General features: G+C 35.8%; 4 protein-coding genes across 4 annotated transcripts; 3 read left to right on the forward strand and 1 right to left on the reverse strand.

Moving 5' to 3' along the window:
• The first annotated feature begins 1433 nt into the window (after positions 1 to 1433).
• LOC121753906 lies at positions 1434 to 2078 on the forward strand. The gene has a single exon (XM_042149566.1). It carries the CDS (start codon positions 1434 to 1436, stop codon positions 2076 to 2078), a length of 645 nt encoding a protein of 214 aa, XP_042005500.1.
• A 3798-nt stretch (positions 2079 to 5876) lies between these two features.
• LOC121799896 (la-related protein 7-like) lies at positions 5877 to 7533 on the reverse strand. The gene is made up of 2 exons (XM_042199414.1): positions 6714 to 7533; positions 5877 to 6178 (listed from the first exon to the last, which is right to left on the reverse strand). The coding sequence occupies exons 1-2, from the start codon at positions 7507 to 7509 to the stop codon at positions 6147 to 6149; spliced, it is 828 nt and encodes a 275-aa protein (XP_042055348.1). The 5' UTR covers positions 7510 to 7533; the 3' UTR covers positions 5877 to 6146.
• A 1535-nt stretch (positions 7534 to 9068) lies between these two features.
• LOC121754677 (protein SRC2-like) lies at positions 9069 to 9503 on the forward strand. The gene has a single exon (XM_042150229.1). The coding sequence runs from the start codon at positions 9069 to 9071 to the stop codon at positions 9501 to 9503; it is 435 nt and encodes a 144-aa protein (XP_042006163.1).
• Positions 9504 to 10734: 1231 nt separating this feature from the next.
• Positions 10735 to 11199, forward strand: LOC121755556 (protein SRC2 homolog). The gene has a single exon (XM_042151220.1). It carries the CDS (start codon positions 10735 to 10737, stop codon positions 11197 to 11199), a length of 465 nt encoding a protein of 154 aa, XP_042007154.1.
• Positions 11200 to 21181: the final 9982 nt, after the last annotated feature.

Consider the following 21181-nt stretch of genomic DNA (forward strand, 5'->3'; position numbering starts at 1 on the left):
TTCATATGCCCCACTACTCTAGGAAAATGAAAAATGGAGAGGTGCGTGACAGAAAATGGTTAGTTTATTCCAAGCATGTTGATAAAGTGTTCTGTTTTTGCTGTACGATTTTCAACTCAAGAAGTTGCAAAAGTTCTTTGGCACATGATGGGTTTGGAGATTGGAAGCATATCATTGACAGACTGAAAGATCATGAAACTAGTGTGGAGCATATCACCAATATGAATACTTGGAATGAACTGAGAGCTAGAATGGGCAAAGATGAAACAATTGACAAAGAGATACAAAAAGAAATCAAGAGGGAGCAAGAACGCATAAGGCAAGTTTTATTAAGACTAGTTGCCATTGTGAAGTTTCTTGGTAAACGCAGCTTGGCTTTTAGAGGATCTAATGAGCAGCTTTATAATGATCAAAATGGTAATTTCTACGCTTGTGTTGAGATGATTGCAGAATTTGATCCTGTCATGCAGGACCACCTTAGACGTATTCAAAACAAAGAGACTCGTTATCATTATTTGAGTCATAAAATTCAAGATGAGCTGATTTATCTTATGACTTCTAGCATTACAGACTCTATCATAAAGGTTGTTAAAGATGCCAAATATTTCTCTATTATCCTTGATTGTACCCCAGATGTGAGTCATCAAGAGCAAATGACTTTATTGGTTCGATGTGTTGAGATGTGTGATGACAAAATAAAAATTCAAGAGTACTTTTTGGGTTTCATGAAGGTGGATGACACATCTGGTTTAGGGCTGTTTAAAGTATTGGTTGATTCCATCAAGCTCTTTGGTCTTGATATTGATGATATTAGGGGTCAAGGATATGACAATGGCTCTAATATGAAAGGAAAACATCAGGGAGTACAAAGGAGATTGCTTGATATTAATCCAAGAGCTTTATGCATGCCATGTGTTTGTCATAGTCTTAACCTTACACTTTGTGATATGGCTAAATCTTGTGCTAAAGCAGCTAGCTTTTTTGGAATTGTGCAACGGATATATATACTATTTTCTGGTTCTACTAAAAGATGGAATGTTTTGCTTGATCATATTCTAGGTTTAACAGTGAAATCATTATCCAATACTCGTTGGGAGAGCAGGATAAAAAGTGTTCAAGCAATTAGATATCAAGCACCTCAGCTCAGGTTAGCTTTGTCTTAGTTACAACAAGCTAGTGATATAGAACTAAGTGATAAGACTGATGCAAACAACTTATTGAAGGCTCTTGGTAGCTTTGAGTTTATACTTGGCATGGTTATATGGTATGACATTTTATTTGCTGTAAATACTGTAAGCAAGAGGTTGCAATCACCATCTATATGCATTGATACTACCTTGCAGCAAATTGAAGACATGAGGAATTATTTCAACAATTACAGGAATGAAGGATTTGCTTCTAGTATGACCATTGCCAAAAGTATTGCATCTTAAATGGGTGTAGAGCCATCATTTTCAGTGAAGCGCAAGGCTCAAAGGAAGAAACATTTTGATGAAATTGACACCAATGAAGAAATTCTACAAGCTGAGAAGGCTTTTGAGGTCAATTACTTCTTCGTTGTGGTTGATATGGCAAACACCTCATTGAAAAGTAGATTTGAAGAACTACAAACATTCAAAAGTATATTTGGGTTTTTACTTAGCTCAACAACTTTGAAGTCACTAAATGATACTGAATTAGAAGATTGTTGCACCAAATTTGCGAAAACATTCTCTTCGCATGACACATCTAATGTGGAGGTAAATGATCTAATATCTGAGTTGAAGGTTTTGAAGCTAAGTTTGCCGGAAAGGCCAATGTCTTCTATGGACATTTTTGAGTATGTTAGAAAAATGGATTCTTATCCAAATATCTCAATTGCTTATCGCATATTATTTACTGTGCCTGTGACTGTGGCATCGGCAGAAAGAAGCTTTTCAAAGTTGAAACTGTTGAAGAATTATTTAAGATCTACGATGTCTCAACAACGGCTGTACGGGCTTGCCACTTTATGTATTGAGAAGAAATTATTAGACGAGGTTGACAGCAACACCATCATCAACGACTTCGCATCAAGAAATGTTAGAAGAAATTTTTGAAGGTAATATGTAATAATTATTTGAAGTGAATTTCTTTTGATATGCTATTAGTTTTTTGCTGGATGAAACTTATTATAAAATGGAAGGAAAAAATATATAAATAGGGCCTCAACTTTTAGTCTCGCCCCGGGTCATTGGAACCTCAGGACCGGCGCTGCTTGTTACATAGTTTTAAGTTATTTGATTAATTACTTAATTAGTAAAGTTAATTAAATATAGTTGTTTTTATACAAGTCTCACTTGCTATTCTATTTATTAGGGGGGATAAATCGTGTGGTTTAGGTTGTTACCGAATTGATCTTATAACGATCCAACCCAATAAGGTATGGCATTATAAATTCACCTATTAAGGAAAATTTTCAACCCAAACACAAATCTAACTTGTTATCTTCACACCCGTCACAACACACACCCGTTAACGACACAAACATGATTAAAAAATTGATATTTATATGATTAAGACATGATATTACATTATCAAACCCGATTTTTAACCCGATTTACATGAAACAAGAAAGTAAACTAAAGTATATACTCCTAATTACACGTAGTTACAATAAAAACTCCTAATTACACGTAGTTACAACTCAACTTGTGAAAAAACCCTAATTGCATAAGTATTCCTTTCACTCGTTTCAAGTGGGCATAGCCAAGTTGAAGTGGTGGTTGAGATAATAAAAGTCACGAGGTAGACAAGTTGATCTTGATATGATCACTGTGCCAAGACTTGATATAGTCCACAACACAACACATGTAGTGTGGATCAATTAATTAATGAATTAGGGTACATACATAAACATGACTTGAATTAGTCAATAAAATTAAACCAATTACTTGTGAGGGAATGTTAGGCATCATCTCCTTCGCCCAGTGACGGAACAAGGATTTTGAATAAGTCGGTGCTGATTTTATTTTTTGAAAATCGTCTAAAATATTCAATTTTATGTATAATATCAGAACAAATGTTTGAAACAAAAATATTTTCTCTTATGAAACCATATCTAAAAACTTTAGGACACTTTTTTTGGCATTATTTTTTTTAATACTACTATTCGTATAATTATAAAAATTATTTACACATTTATCCTATAAAAGTATTAATGAAAATTTTGAGTTTAAAGATTGCAATGAACTAATACATGTAATATGCTAGCACTCATTAGCAATTAATACTAAAAACAAAGAAAACACAATCTAACAATACATATAATAAATACATAAATTTATTATACTACGAACTATTAAATTTATTATATATAACACATAAAAATTTTAAATTATGAATTAATATAAATTTATAGGCAAATTAATGGAAAAAAAAGATAGATGAAAACATAATTTAGAGTTAGTGAATAAGACAATTAGTGGCTGGTTACTTTAGTAAATTTAAACTTTTACATGAGAGTTAATGAAAACAGTCTACAAACACTAATTCAAAGAATATTAATAGCGAGTGACTCAAGGCAAGTAAATTAAATATGATACTAAATGCTAATGGGCTATAGGTCTATTATTTTATTAAAAGCCCAATAACGAATGTACCGTTCATCTTCTTTCTCAGCATATGGCAGATTCTGCAAATCGGTGCAGCGCGTCAGCGCCCCAAAAATCCAGTGATAAGGGTATCTACTATAGGCGGACAGCCCCAATAGCACCGACCCTTTTTTATCCACAACCCCAGTTTATTTATCCGCGTCCAAAAAAAAACTATCCGCAGCTATAAGGTGGACACTTCCAATAGCCCCAAAATTTCGCTTATTTTAATTCAATTATAATTAAAATTATCGGACTATACGTAATTAGAAAAAACGGCTATAAGTGAAGAAATTAAAATTAAACACTAAATTTTCATCATATTAAAGTAATGGACAAATTATACAACGAAAATTTAATCTATTGAAAATCACAATGGTCTTCACGATGCGCCACCTTCCCTACGTGCCCAAACTTCTTCAATCAAATCGGCCTGGAGTGTGGTATGTGTTGTGCTCCTGCGCATATCAGTGAAACGTTGGAGCAAATATTCATTGCTCCGTGGTACGCCCATCTGTATCGGCACGGAGGCAACACCGTTACTTGTACTTGCGCCATCTTCCGGTGCCCAGCACTCTGCAACAAATCCTTCATCTTCTATTATCATATTGTGCATTATGATACATGCTAACATAATATTCGCAACATCATCTTCGTGCCAAACTCGTGTCGGGCACCGTATAATGGCCAATCGCGCTTGGAGGACATCAAAAGCTCGCTCAACATCCTTTCTAGCAGCCTCTTGTTTTAGCGCAAAATATTGTTTCTTCGGTCCAACCGGTTGGCGAATTGTCTTGACAAATACGGGCCACCGAGTGTATATCTCATCTGCCAAATAGTATCCCCTGTTGTACTATGTTCCGTTGGCTACGAATCTGATTTCTGGACCCTCCCCTCGGCACTCATCATTGAAGAGAGGCGATGACTGAAGAACATTGATGTCGTTGTTCGAACCTGCAACACCGAAATACACATGCCAGATCCGCAAACGGTAGTCAGCAACGGCTTCCAAAATCATCGATGGACCTTTGCTTTTGAAACCAGTAGTGAACTGGCCTTTCTACGCCACCGGGCAGTTTCTCTACTCCCAATGCATGCAATCGATGCTTCCTAACATCCTTGGGAAACCATGAACCGAACCGTGCATATATAGCAGTCTCTGGCACTCATCAGGGGTGGGCTTTCGTAGGAACTCCGGACCAAATATTTCCCGGATCCCCTTAAAAAACTGCCTGAGCACCGTTAGGCTAGTCGTCTCACCTATCTGTAGGTATTCGTCGAACATATCAGTCGGTCCAGCATAGGCAAGTTGCCTAATTGCAGCAATGCATTTCTGAAAAGTAGACAGCCCGATCCGGCTGGTGCAATCACTCCGGAGGGTGAAACACCGGTACCGCTCTGCCAAATTCGTCGCTATATGGTTGAAGAGCCGTTGCAACATTCTGAATCGGCGACGAAGAATCTCGGGTGGATAACGGGGGTTATCCATAAAGTAGTCTGCCATTAGACGCTGGTGCGCTCCGCTATGGTCTCATTGGATGGTCCGACGACGAGTTATCGCACGAGGAATCACGGCCTCCGCAACTTCTGCCTCGCGCGCCGCATCTTCCTCTTCGGCTTGGTTCTGCACCTCTTGAATCAGTGAATTCCACGCGTCATTTCACAAATCGTCCATTTTTAATACCAATTGAATCCACAAATTTTAGTGTTTGGCAACAACTCATTTTTGATTCTCTCGTGTTTGGCAATATGAACATAGACCGTGCAGCCGAAGATCTTGGGTTGAAGGTTCAAGTGTTGGGGAATTTTAGACAGAGAGGATAGGATATCAAGTGGGGCCTTTTTGTTTAGGATTTTCGTGGGTAGGCGATTCATGAGGTAGACAGATGTAGCTATGGGTTCTATCCAAAAATGTTGAGGGACTTTGGATTCAATTATTAGGGCTCGAGCTATTTCCAGAATTGTCCTATTTTTCCGTTCGGCTACCCCATTTTGTTCAGGTGTATAAGCACAAGAAGTTTGATGGACCATTCCCTTTTCTTGGAAAAATTTTGTCATATGACCGTTAATAAATTCCCTCCCATTATCGGATCGAAGAGTTTTGATTGAGGTATGAAATTGGGTTTGAACCATTTTAAAAAACAAGACAAACTTATCCATAACTTCAGAGTTATGTTTCATGAAATAGATCCAAGTCATCATAGTGCAATCATCAACAAATATAATGAAGTATCGAAAGCCATTCCCCCAGTAAACGGTGCAGGACCCACACATCAGAATGTACCAGAGAAAAAATAGATTGCACACGAGTGTTTAAGAGTTTAAACGACTGTCGGTGGCTTTTAGCCAACACACAAGTTTCACAGAAAAAATCAGTAGGAACAGGCAAGTTCGGAAAAAAGCAGTTTAAAGTAACCATGGGAAGGATGTCATAGTTTTCAGTGCCACAACCAAACCTCTTGTTTCGTGGACCCGTGAGCCAGCATCGCACTACCAGTTTGAGCTATCTCGTCCACGTAGTAGAGTCCACAATTCTTAGTGCCAAGTATCCTCTTCTTCCGAATATCCTGTAAAATGCAGAAATTTGGGTGCATCAGGAGAGTACAATTCAATTCTCTTGTAACGTGACTGATAGACATCAATCGCTGAGATAAAGTTGGAACATATAAACAGTTCTTGAGACGCAACATAGGAGATATTTCTACAGTGCTAGATCCTTCAACAGTGATCAATTCTCCACTAGATGTCTTAATATAAGTCTTGGTAATCTTACTCATATTAATAAAGTCATTCCTATCTGGGGTCATGGTATCTGTGGCCCCACAATAAAAAATTCAACCATTCATCATATTAGCCTTTTATTTACATGAAATGCATCAGAAATCTTTTCTTAGAGAGAAAAAAGGTTTTTTGACACAAAATCACATATATGAGGGCTAATATCAGAATTTCCATCAAAAGGGGGGTCAAAAGCTAATTTCAAGTAGTCCGGGGGTTTTCCCTTCAAAGAATGGGGTTGAGTTTTTAACTGGGCATAATTTCTGGGAGGCTGGCATAATTTAGGAGAGATCCTAGGGTTTGGTTTAAAACCAAACCCGTTACCTCCTGAGTTCGGCGTCGCTCCCTCCCTTCCGGTGAAATTACTGGCTCCCCGGGCAGCGGAAGCGTCGGTTGGGCCCTCTAGATTCACCGCTGGTGCACGACCGGTCGTTCCCCCACGATTTCCATTCTGATTCCGTGGTTGTCCATCCTTCTTCCTGCCTATTTCTCTCTCTGCTCCCCACCAGTCGTCGGCCGGAGGTGGTGACGGTTTGGTGCCGGAATTGGATACTACTTCAGCATAAGACGGCGGTTGGCGACGTGTGACAGCGGTGGTAAGTTCCTTCCTGGCGTAGGCAGTCGCTGGTTCTCTCGCGGCGGCGGCGGCTCTTCTTTCGGTGGCTGATTCCGTTTCAACTTCTGGCTCATCAACTACGTCTGGTGTGGCATCTTCAGGTTCACTCCTCCTCTTCTTCTTCTTCTTCTTCTTCTTTTTCTTCTGCTCTTCAGCAACTACGAGTTCCGTTTCTTCTTTATCATCCTTGGTGAGTGATTCCACCAGTTCAAGAATTGAATCAGCAGCAGGATTGTAAGTCTTTGCGGGAGTGATCATTCCTCCTGATCCCTTCTTCTTGTCCTTGTCATAAAACTCAATCTTCGGTTTTCCTTTTACAGAACCAGTAGACCGACTTAGTTCTTTGTATTGAGCAATCATCTCTGATATGTATTCAAGGAGTGATTCAGAATCGAAAATCTGGGGTATTTGGATTGTGTTCATGATTTTTGTATTTGTGAAATTTTCTGCTGAAGGTGTCGAGCTAGTGACCGATCCACGGGATCGACACTGCTCTGATACCATGTTAAACTGTGAACGAGATCGGTAAAGAAGGATTTCTCTTATTCATTCGTCTGTGTATTTTACATTAGGCACTCATATATAGGATTATGGTAGACTATACAAGGAAGAAGATAATTAATTACATTGATTTGGTATCTCCTATATTTGGTAGAATATAATTCTCCCACATCATCGATAATTTGGAGAATATCCTCCGTGATCTTCGTGATCTTCTCCTATATGAGCTTTGACACCTTTTTACTATACAAATATTATTGAATAGAATCATAACAGAAATTATAAGATTCGAAAGAAACTTAACAACTTTTATAATAGAACACTACAAAACAGATAATATAAACAAACCATGCTTGCAAAACTTAAACCATTTCTCTATCTAATTAAAAATACCCATAGCTATTGTCACTAGTGGATTAGTATAATATTCTCATAGGATAAGAAGAATCTAGACTAGTTTTTTAGCCAGACTTATTGGAATCTACTATGACTTTTAGCGGTTTATCACTTTTATCTCAAAAAATAAAATTTACTTATTAAATTTATCTCTAATATTCAACAAATAATTTATATCCTTTTTATTCAATTTACTAATTACTCTCTCCGTCCTCCAAATTTTGTCACAGTTTAACTGGGCACGGATTTTAAGAAATGTACTCCCTCCGTCCCCCATAATTTGTCACCATTTGACCCGACATGGGTTTTAAGAAATGTAATAGAAAGTGGGTTGAAAAGTTAGTGGCAGATAAGTCCTACTTTTATATATTAGTTTTGTAATAAAATGTGAGTGAGAATGAGTTAGTGGAATACGGGGTCCACTATAAAAAATGGTAAAGTGAAATGTGGCAAACTTTTAGGGACGGACGTAAATAGAAATAGGTGACAAATTTTCAGGAACGGAGGGAGTAATAGAAAATGGGTTGAAAAAGTTGGCAGGATGTGAGTCCTACTTTTAAAGTATTACTTATAGTAATAAAATGTGAGTGAGAATAAGTTAGTAGAATCTGGGGTCCACTACAAAAAATGGTAAAAAAGTAAAATGTAACAAATTTTGTGGGACGAACGAAAATGAAAAAAATGTGACAAAATTTCAGGGACAGGGGGAGTATATTTTAATCTTTTTAATCTATATCTTTTTTAATTATCAGAATTTCAATTTACATTAGAATTGTGATATGGAGTGTCGGAAGATGGGCTGTTATTTTTGTTAAACAAAATAATATACTAGCTACTAAAGATTAATGAGAATAAAACTAATGACTTTTCAAATTCTGGATAAAATTGGTAAAAGACTAAAATCAATAAAGATCGGGATAAATTTGATTATTAGCTGGTATTAAACAATCATTAATGTCAATATGACAAAACTACCCCAAAAAATCTACTCATATAAATCCATGGCCAAAAATGCCCCTCCCATGCCCTCTATATATTGCAAGCAAATTAACAAGAAGGCTCAACAAAAAAAAACAGAAGACCTCCCTACGATCATGAGCAGCTGAAGATTCGAAATAACGGTGGTCTCGGCGGAGAGTCTCCCGGACATCCGCCGTCTGGGGCGGATGAAAGTGTACGCGGTGGTCTCCCTCAACAGAGACTACGAGACGATGAGGGAGACCACCGTGGACAAGTACGGAAACACAAACCATAGATGGAACTTCCCCTTCGTCTACAGTATCAACGGCTCCTATCTCCGGCAGCCGGGGCTCGACGTGGTGGTGGAGCTCTTCTGCGAGAGGACTCTGGGAGACAAGCTTGTAGGTCAAGTGATTATCCCAGTGAAGAGTCTGTTTGATAGAGGACTAAGATCTCAGAGCAGCTTAAGCTACCCCATTGCCGGGACTCGTTACGCTAAGCTCAATATTCTCTATAGCTTTGAGGAGACGGCGAAGCCTCCGAGGAGGAGGAGTGCGCCGTGGGAAGACGGAGATGGGCTCGATATTCTAGTCAGAGGTCTCTCCCTCATGACCGGAGATTTTTCGTCGTTGATCAACTGATCTTTTTTGTTAGCACCCTCTGTATCCGTGTGTATATGTACATGTATAATAAGTAGATACCTATGTTATTCTATGCATATTTGTAAGTTTTTGTTAGTATTACTTGTTGGTGTGGATTCTTTCGAAATAAAATTCACGCTCTATTACTTATTTACAGAATAAATTCTGTACTTGATAAGTGATATGCAAGAACATTAAGATTCGAAATAAAATAACTTCAATTATTGAAGTAGATAATATAAAATAATACATTATGCATTCAGAAGAGAATCGTAACTTGAAGAATGTAATCTTTGATTCATTTCCACAACCGATATATATGCAGATTATATAATATTCCAGTCTTCCAGATATACACCTTTAAGAGGGCTGATGAACAGCAACGTTATACATATATATAAACAAGTAATCTAAAAACATTTAACTTTAATTTTATAAATAACACTTCAAATTTCAGGTTTTAAACTACAAGTAATAAATTACTACTCCCTCCATCCCATAAAAATAGAGGACGTACGGTACAGGTTTTATTACATAGTAATTGATAAAATTATATGAGAGGGATAGAAAGAAAAAATTATTGGTGTATGTTAGTGGAGAATTTGGTCAAACTCATTAGAGAAAAAAAAAAGTTACCAAAAATAGAAATGAACTTTTATGGGATTGACCAAAATAGAACGAGTCTCTAATTTTTATGGGACGGAGAAAGTATTAAATAGATTAATAAAATAATAATTCAGTTGTTGCTTCTAAATAATTTTGGTGGGAAGCATTAGCGAAAATAAATTACTATTAGTTATAAATTCTATTCAAAATTGTTGAGAGATGGAAAATAATCTAATAAATCAGGTTTATAATTATTTTAACGTTTAATCCGTAATCATGGCCAAGTTTACACTAAATATATGCTTGCATCTTTTATGATTAAAAGTGTGAAGATAAAAATACCCACTTGTTTGAGAATATCTTAACTCTAAGGGACAAAACACACGAGATGATTTAGTCAATTCGTTAGCTTTTACACCTCTCGAATCGAGAAATTACACAATAGATGAGATGAAAAAAGAATTAATAATAATAATAATAATAAATAAATAAATAAAACATGCACGAGATGATTATAAAATACTACTACTACTACTAAGTTACTCTATGAAAAACCATCTATAAATAGCGACGGTAAGGAAAACGAAAAACCAAATTCCACCAAACAAAAACAATCAATCAAGTAATGGGAAGCCGCAGATTCGAGCTAACGATCGTCGGGGCGGAGAACATCCCCGACATTCGTCGCTTGGGGCGGATGAAAGTGTTCGCAGTGGTGTCCGTGAACGGGTACACGGGCACGACCAAAACGGACAGGGACGGGGAGACGAACCCGACGTGGGACTTCCCGTTCGTGTTCAACGTAAGCCAGGCGCATCTGCAGTGGGGCCCAGAGATGGACGCGGTGGTGGATCTCTATTGCGAGACGACGCTGGGCGGGGACAAGATCGTCGGTCGTGCGTTGATACCGGTGAAGACGCTCTTCTACCGTGGGATCAGGTCTGAGGGGAGCCTTGGCTTCCCGGTTGCTGGACCGCTTTGCGGAGGCTGTATATACGCTACTGCTTCGAGGAGAAAGAACCGCCATCACCGCCGTTGCCGCCGCCGAGGAGGAGGAGGAGGAGAAAGAATGAGATTTGGGGGAAAATAAGTACGAAGCACTTCCACTCTGAAGATTACGATTTTTATTATTAGTGTGGATTATGTATGAAGAAGAGAGCAACTGTACGTGTATGCATTTGCGGCTTCTTCTCTCTTTATATCTATGTATGTGTGTCTGAAAATTAGAATTTCAGTGAAAGCTGCAAATTTCTGTAATTATTAATAATAGAAAGCCAAAAATATATTGTGAAAATTTAAATTAAGAAATTCAATTAAAATACTACTAAGATTTTTGAATTAATACTCTACTTATATTCATACAGAAACTTAAATATAAGATTTTTAGAAATGGAAAAGCAAAAGAAAAATACTACAACAAACATTCGTAAAATTGTTATGAAATTAACACAAAAAGTTTTAGTAACCGCCATAAACATTTTGAGCGACGTGTGAATAAGTTAGATTATCCACGTCCTGTCCTCATTGATAAAATCTAGATATTTTCTTGGGCTTGGCAGCATGAGGCCCATCTAGGCTTCGTATGGGCCGGGAAGTGAATTGGGCCTCTTGACGGAGTTGAACTCGGGTTAGATATAGGAGGCCCGTATAAGCTGCCTCGCAGCTGTGACGTGGATGGTTTTGTGCATTCGCGATGTGTGGGCCTTGCGAGGCAAGGTCCGTATCAGATGGCCTTCGTGATAGAAATGTCAAATTAATTTACTCCACATATAATTGCAATAATAAATATTTGATAGATTTGTTTTCATATTTTAACATGAAAACAAATATTTGAAGACGAGTAGACGACGACCCAGCCTCATTTGCCCTTTCGACCACGTAATGTATACTACTTCCTCTATCTCATTAAAGATACTCACTTTCATTTTTAATTTGTCCCAACCAAGATGACTCATTACTAAAAATGGAAACACATTTATCTCTATTTTATTCCCTCTCTCTAACTTTACTTTCTCTACTTCACACACAAAATAAAGTTGCTTAAATTCTCGTGTCACCCAAGAAAGGGATCATCTTCCTTGGGACGGAGGGAGTATATAGATATCTTCACCGTTTGAAAATTGTTTTTCCTAAATTTTATAAGTGCATTTAAAATTTCTAACAATCCAAAATCATGATGTAGTAGATACAGTGACACATAAGTAGTATTCTTTGATAAGGTAAAATTGAATAAGTAGTGTGAAGTGTGTGAAGTGAGTGTAGTGTGAAGTGTGTGAAGTGTGTGAACTGCGTGTAGTGTGTGAAAATGTGTGAAATATGTGTAGTGTGTGAAATGTGTGTAGTGTGTGAAGTGTGTGAAATGTATGAACTATGTGTAGTGTGTGAAATGTGTGTAGCTTGTGTAGAGTGTGTTGTTGGGGCTACCGCAGCGAAAGACATGGAAAACAAACAGTTCCTTACGAATCTATTTAGGTGACTATGTGATTAAATCCAATTTTCATGCAATTAATCTAGATCTATAGAAAACACATCAAAATTACACACAAACATGTTATTTGATGTAGATCTGATTGTTACCTCTCGATCCATTGAAGGATTGACGTTGCTTGCTGAACCTCCCGGTAATCCTTGATTTCTTGACCACATATCTTCCATTCTATTCTCACGTCCTTGATTGTTCATCCGAGTGGGCGGGTCTCGAAGAATCAATAATAGTGAGATGAGATCTAGGACTTCCAACACAAAACACGAGATTGTCTTGTCCTAATCCTATGAATTAGGATAGAACAAGAACAAAAACCACAAACCCTAATCTCCCTAGAGCAAGGCAAGAAAATCGATGCAAGAGGGAGGGAGAGAAGCCATTGACGGCGGCTAGGGTTTTAGAGGGAGTAGTGAGTTGTGAATTGTGTGCTAGGGTTTTCCATTTCTCTCACTATTTATAAGATAGACTTGTTGGGCTAGAATGGTGATCTAGGGAGTGAATTAGATGTTGGGCTCACACATTAGATAAATATCTAATTAAATCAATTAACTCATGATTTAATATATTATCCAATGGAATATTATTTTGTTCCACTAAAGAATAATATTGCACTCCCATCTAAATCACCAAATTACGAAGAACTTGGGTTCCATTTTATTTTATAATATTTCCCGCGTTTAAGTTTATCTTAATCCATCAATTTAATTCTTTGTCTACTATGTGACTTGAATTAAATTAATTCTCCAAAGAGTTTTTCTAGTTTGAAACTTTATTTATTATTCATGGAATAAAAATCCAACTGCGGAGATTTATGAATAATAAATTCATTTTTCAAACACCTCTTGGGGATGAATTCATACCACACTGGGCACGCGAATTCTATGAAATAATATTCCAATACTTTCATGTTATTTAATTACTACCACCCAAGATATCATGTTTGAGTTGCGAAAAACTCTCTCATATTGATAAGTCAAAGTTGTGTCTGATTAAATAAACAATATTAATATTATTTTCATAGACTAGAAAATACTAAAATTTCTGAAATATATTCTTTCAGTAGATAGCAATAAAGAATACATTTCGTATTAGATCTTTTCAATGCTTTGCCACACTAGTGTTACTAATCTCTTCTTAGGTAAGAGAGAATTATCACAAGCATTGCAACCATACCAATAAGTAGTCAATGTCTATCTAGGTTGTGAACTCGTTTTTCTTATTACTAGATCTGGTCAAGTCCCCTACTAGAGAACCCATGAGGAATCATCAGATTCTCCTACTTTAACCTTCTTAGTAAGAAGCCATAGACTTGTTTATTATATTTCAATAAATAAACCATTATATTATATTATTTATTCTCATAATTAGGTAAACAAGTGGACGTGGTGTTTCTCGTATACTGCACAAGCTGACTGTACAAAGGCATGTACGCTCGAAGCATCTTTTAATATACAAACCCAACATGTGTAGTGTGTGAAATGTGTGAAGTGTGTGTAGTGTGTGAAATGTGTGTATATTTACCAAACATGTCAATACAATTTCATATCAATTCTTCATTTTACCAAACATAGGATTTGGAATTGAATTATAATTTAATTCCATAGAATTTCAATTCCAATTTCGTGTACCAAACGGAGCCTTAGTGATTTTGGCATTGGGAAGCTCTTTGACTGCGGGGAAGCTTTCATCCAGACACAAACATTGGTGACCATCGGTTATTGATATGCTCGGATTTTGCACTGTTTTAGGCCATTATTTGGTCCGTTTTGAGTGTCAAAGTAGCATTACATGTACATTAATTGCATATTTGATCTATTTTGGTATTTTGACGTGTTTTGTGATAAATGTGCAAATTAGAGCCTAAAAAGATAGCTAAAAGTCAAAGTTGGAAATATGAAACTTGTAGGTACACATTGCGAAATTGTAGGTACAAAGGAATCCCAAAGTAGTTCCCACGATGAGGGATAATTCATGAACTTCAAATAACGTCAAGTTAAAGACGAAAAATAAGCGCTTGTTGAGAGGTAACCCAACCATTTATTTCCGATTTTTACATAATTTTTGGGTTAATTTCATTTTTGTGTTAGATTCAAATTTTCGCAATTTCTGGACCTTTTCCAGCGATTGTTGGCGCTTGCGCAGTGGCCCGTTGGAAACTCACTGGAACGTTCTGACTCCCCCCAACGACCGCTGGCCATTTACAGCGTTCCAGCCTTGATTTTTCAAATTTTTACCCCGTCCAGCCTCAGCGCGAAATTTCAAGGTATCTTTATTTCTTTCTTAGTTTACTCACGTCCCAACCGACTTTACAAACTTATTTTACACTTTGTTGTAAATAAGTTTGGGTGGATGACGTGGTTGACCGTGAGTTTAGGATGTTTTTGTTTTTGTCTTTCTTTTTGTTTAAAAACCCGAAGGTGAATCCATGTCATAAACATAGCATGAAGAATTTAGAAACACGTATGTATATGGACACTTTAGACTGAGTTGCCTATGATATTAAGTTATTTTCATCTTTGATTAAGCTTGGCTTGACGTTTTGATTTTATGGGTTAGTGAAAAGGTGTATAATTAGTGAATTGTTTTTTCGCCTTGAATCATGCTTATACCTTGTGAGATTTGAGCCTTAATTCTTTCTTGTGTGATTTATCTGCATGTATATGTTTCTAGAACTTGCTCCCGTCTGCCTAAGTTTACATAGTGTTTAAGTTGATAAGGGAGGATGTTAGACCATCTTTTCATAGCCTACTTTTATATCCAAATTTTTGTCCTTTTTCAAATCTTCCATTGGAGCTGAGCCTTTAAGCCTTTTCTTTGGAAGACAAATTCATGGGGACAATTCCTTGGGTTAATATAGTTATTTTTATTTTTTTTGTAAAGGAATTGGAGAGATAAGGGAGAAGTTATAAGGAAGAAAAGTAGTGTGCTTAAATGTAGACTTGTGAAATAGAAAAGTTCAAAAAGTGTGCTTGATCTAGAAGGACGCTCATAAAATGAGAGAAAAGAAAAAGAAAAGAAAGAAAGGTTGTGTAAAGAAAGAAAAATCGAAGGATTGGAAAAGTGAGTTGAAGTTAGAATAAATGCCAAAAGTGTCTTGGGTTTGAATGAAAAAGTGGAGTTTATTTTACTCTTCTTAGGATTTTATTTTTAGTCACTTTTGAGCCAAATATTCATCACCTACCAAAGAGCCTACATTACAACAAAAAATAAAGACCTTTCGGACTTTTGATGCTTAATCGCATCTAGAAGATGAGGGATTAGACTTTGAGCAAGCTTATGATAAACTTTGCATTATGCATGATTTGAGTGCTTATATATATTGCCACAAACACTTAGAGAGTGATAGATAAATACACTTCCCATCTTTGGAAGTTTGCCCACTTGTGAGTGCATAAATTCAAGGTGATATACGAGTTAGTAATGAAAGTGCATTAATAAGTCTTGCTTGATTTGATTGCGTTAATTCATGCTTGATTTATCTTTTCCATAATTTGAGGCAATTATGACGTCTAGTCCTTATGCTATCTGTGTCTCTATTTTTGTTTCTTTTATGTTTTGTGGGAAGACAAACAAAAGTGTAAGTTTGGGGAGTTGATACGCTCGGATTTTGCAATGATTTAAGGCCATTATTTGGTCCGTTTTGAGTATCAAAGTTGCATTACATGTCCATTAATTGCATATTTTATCTATTTTGGTATTTTGACGTGTTTTGAGAGAAATATGTAAATTAGAGCCTAAAAAGATAGCTAAAAGTCGAAGTTGGAAATCTGGAGCTTTCGAGCCGTCCAGCGGTCCGCTGCGACACAGCCAGCGATCGCTGGCCATTAACGACCGCTGAGCAGATAGCGGTCCGCTCCGGAAAGTTGTGCTGAAAAGAGGAACACGCCCAACGACCGCTCCAAGAGATCCAGTAGCTACGAGATGATTGCCAGTGACCGCTGAAACAAAGTGCAGCGACCGCTGATCAAGAGGCAGAAGCTACGGAACATTACACAGCGACCGCTGGGAAAACGCAGCGCACAGATTTTACCATACTGTGCTGAATATTTGCTATATTTGTGGTACACAAATTTGAGGCTATAAATACCCCCTCAAACCTCACCAACAAGGATCTTCTTTTTGCTGCATAATATTTGAGAGTTCTACTTAGTTCATCAAGTTCAATGGTTTTAAAGACGGAATCAGGAGAAGATCAAGACTACAAGGATACACCTTTGGATTTTATTTGCTTTAGTCTTTATGTTTTCATTGTTTTCCCTAAAAACTATGTCTTTAGCTTATTCAATCATGTGTAACTAAATTCATAGAATTCTAGGGATGTGTTCGTAACGACTTTGGTTATACAATTCCTATTTGTTTAATATCCATTTTGTTCATTACTTCGTTTCTATTCTAAGTTCTGGATAATTGTTTCACGTTTGAGTGACACATTATGTGATGATCTATTGACTTGCTACATAATCGCGAGAGGAGGTTGGCGAGTTAGAACGGCTTAGTTGACACTACAATTACCTTCCTTTAAAACGGCACTGTTAATTGAGAGGGAGGACTTTTCAAGGGTCTTAGGAGCTTTAGGGAGTTACAAATCCAGGATTGACGCCCCTAGTGTATGTAATCTACGCTTGTGCCGCATGGGCAAAACTTAGGTGACTCGTCCTACTGAAGTATGAACTGTGCTAGGGTGTTGTAGTTGGAATTTGTATAACCATAACTGTGAAAGCACATCTCTGGAATTCTCTTATCTCATCTGTTTTATCTCTGTGTTTTATCTGCGAAAGTTGTTTATTTCTGTTTTTATAAGTTTTTATTTTCAAAATTTTCAAATCTTTCGGTTTTCCAAATAGTAGAAGAATCTTAGTAGAAGGTAGACAATTTGTATTTGTTTTCCTTGTGTTTAATATCCGGTACTGAGCATTAGCTATACTTTATATACTCTGTATACTTGCAGGTTTATTTAGTGCTAATAAAAAGTGCATCAGTTATGCAGCGCCAGGTGATGCATAATGCTAAACTTTCCAACTTCAATTTTGTCATAGTATTTTCTTAAAATATCCGTGTTTTATTTTATCCTTATTATTAAGCATGCGGTGAAATAGAGTTGGGAATGGAAGGGAAAGTTTCCACAAATGGAGATGTCTACAGTTTCGGGATAATGTTGCTCGAGATTTTTACAGGAAAGAAGCCAACAAATAATATGTTTGGTGGGGAAATGAAGTTAAAAGAATGGGTGAGTGATGCGTTACAAGAAAAGGCGGTAATTTGCTATCAATAGAAGATCAAGATTTCAGTGCAAAGGAGCAATGCGTTGTCAATTTTTGAGTTGGCAATGAAATGTTTAGCCATTTCACCTCACGAATGAATCAACATGATCTATGCAACAATGGTAACTGAAAGGCGTCGTCCACGCTATGATTTTACTGTTAGCATTCGCAATGGTGGGATATGATGCTTTAGCTCAGTGTGTGCTCTTGAATTTTCTATAGCAAAACTCATAATGTATAAAGATATACGGAGAAAAAAATACAAGCAACAATAGGTCTAATGTGTGTAAATCTTGAAATGAACTTCTAGTTACCAACTTCTTGATGATTATCACACAAAAGAAGAAACTCCTTGATTTTGTTTTTTATTTTCAAGAAGGTAATAAGTGGTGAGTAATTAGTTGTACTACTCGTTTTTAAGAGGAAGAATTTTTTTAGTTTTTTTTAAAGCAACAAGCATGTTAATTAAAGGGGCTTGTCGTTGGTAATAAAGTAGAGTTTCCATGAAAGCTCACCACCTAATTAGGTGGTCATATTTGGCAAGTTGGCATTTCTATTTGTTTAATTTGAATCAAAGACTTCATAATTAGTCAGCATATAATGACAAGATGTATAGTCAACTATTCAAGTCAACATTTGATTGAGTATAATGATGGTGTGAATAGAAAACGAAAGAGAAAATTGTGTATAAATTGAAAAATTATCTAGCTAGTTAATTATGTCTACTTACTCGTCTATTCTACATCCAAAAAGTTTTATTTATCATCGATATTTACTATATTTGAAAATTGGAGTTTTGTGGGAAACTAATATGACAAGTTAAAACTCGAATCCAAATTCAGGTTTTATACGACATATTTGCAATTCTCTTGTACCCCTACAAATAAAGATGAAATTAGAAATAGAATACAGATTTGGATCTGAATCTTAACTCGTCCCACACCAAAGAAAGAAGTGGTCCCTTACAAATTTAGAATTGAATCTTAACTCAATTGGTAGGTTTTAAATTGAAAAAATTAGTTGGAACTATTTTTTCAATAATCGTGAAAATTGGAAGCACAAACCACTTACAATTGATATAGTGCTAAACATTAAATTAAATTAAAATTACACCAAATAATCTTGTATTTATTTATTAACTTTATCGATACTACCTGAATAAAACCATAATAATAATAATAATAATAATAATAATAGTAATAGTAATATTCAATTCACAAGATAATAAAATACAAAATGAGACGACCTCATATAAGTGCGTCACATATGCATATTTGGGTGATAATCAAGGTTCCATTTCCAAATAGTATTTCATTCAAAAATAAAACAAAATACTACTTCCTTCATCCCACATTTGGAGTCACTTTGACTTTTAGGCACTCGTTTTATAAAAATAATGTAAATAGTTAAAGTGGGAAAATGGTAAACAAAGAGAGAACAATGTAGACAAGACTATTCTCTAAACTATTCTCTCTCTTACTTTAACATTTCTCCACATTAACTATCATTTTTATAAAACGGATACGGATGCAGAAGAATCAAAGTGACTCCTAATGTAGGATGAAGAGAGTAGTAAGTAAGTACATTATATTGTAATGAAGAAGTAAAAAGACGACCGTTACAAAATTTATATTATTCCTAACATAGACACTTGCTAATTTTGGACATGACACGAAAACGTATGAAATTAATGAATCATTTAATATTAAGTCTTTTTATGTTCATGTTTTATAATGTTGACATGATATGTTGTGCCAGGCATGAATTAAATAATACCCGAAGTACCTTAAAAATACAATTTTTTTTCTTTTTGGTCCGTCTCCTAAAAATAGAAATTTTTCCTTTTATGAAATTTCTTTCTTTCTAATGAGTTGAGACCTATTTTCCACTAACATATTTTTCTTTCTATTTTTATCTTACTTTACCAATTTTATATTAAAACTTGTATCGTTTCAAAAGTTATTAATTTAGGAGATAAGGGGAGTATTACTATTACGCCATATACTGTTGTATTTGTGACTGATTGAATGAGGTGTCTCATATTCGTATCAAATCAAAGGTTTCCTTATTGCGTTGTGTTCGAGTTTATGAAAATGAAAAAGAACATGTCAAAATATGAGGTGTCTCATATTTGCATCAATGTAGTAACAACCCAATTAACTTACAAATTACATTAACATCAAAAAGTCAAAGAAAGCTAGTCTAATTGTGATTAATAAAAAAACTTACATGCGTGTATAGATATTTGCCAGGTAATTAAAGGAAATATTTTATCTACGATACAGACGTCTAACACCTCTAACTTCCCCCCACCACAAATTAATCTATAGTTATATTCTTTGACAAATTAGCAATAAAATTAAACTTTATTTTCAATATTGTATTTCGCTTTATTTTATTTTTCTATTGACGTAAGCTGTAAGTCGGAGTCATTCCTAATTCCTGGATGGAAAAAGTTACAAAGATTTAGTTATATGATCATGCAAAGTTGTCTCATAGATTAACTTGGCCACTTTACAAATTGATTGGTAATTGGTACTTACTCTGACCCACAAAAGTAATTTCCGCAAAACTATTGGTTTAAATAACTAATTTAGATATGTTAATTATGCTAACATTGGCCAACAAAAGAAATTGCCATCGAACTTCCCTGCCTACGTCATCATCAAGACACCAACATTTATATAGTAGTAATGTAAATTGTAAATCATTGGTTAAATTGCCCGTACCAAACCACGATGTTTTGTTGTATGAATAGAACACATTTGTTTCACTCATTAGTTTTCAATTGATACAAATTTTCCAAAGATTTTATGGTGGAAAATAATTGTGTATATATCCAAACTTCATGTTGTTTTAATTGATTTTTAAAATTTTCGAGGCAAAAGAAAAGCACGTCGCCTGTGTGTATTATATTGCTAGTGTTTCAACTAAACGATTGTATGATCAATAGAACATATTGTTAAACTAATTAGTGGTGATGTCCACTTATGATTCCTAGTTGATACAACTTCCCCAAATATTTTCGTTGGGGAATAATTCATGATGCTGATATAATATATTGTTAGTGTTTTTCAACCAAAGGACGACGTTTTCTGTGTGAATAGAGCACCTCATTTAATGAATTGGTGGTAAAAGCTGATAGAATTCTGGCAAAGAAATTCGCCATGAAATAATTGCATACATATCCAAACGTCATGGTTTTTTCAATTGAATTTTAAAATTGCAGGGCATATCATAGACCCTAAATTATTTCACATATATTTATCTCTCTTCTTCCTCCTATATAAACACCAAAAATAAATACAATGATCATCACACTTCTC

The sequence above is a fragment of the Salvia splendens genome, chromosome 1 (genome assembly GCF_004379255.2).
Source record: "Salvia splendens isolate huo1 chromosome 1, SspV2, whole genome shotgun sequence".
Classification (NCBI taxonomy): Eukaryota; Viridiplantae; Streptophyta; class Magnoliopsida; order Lamiales; family Lamiaceae; genus Salvia; species Salvia splendens.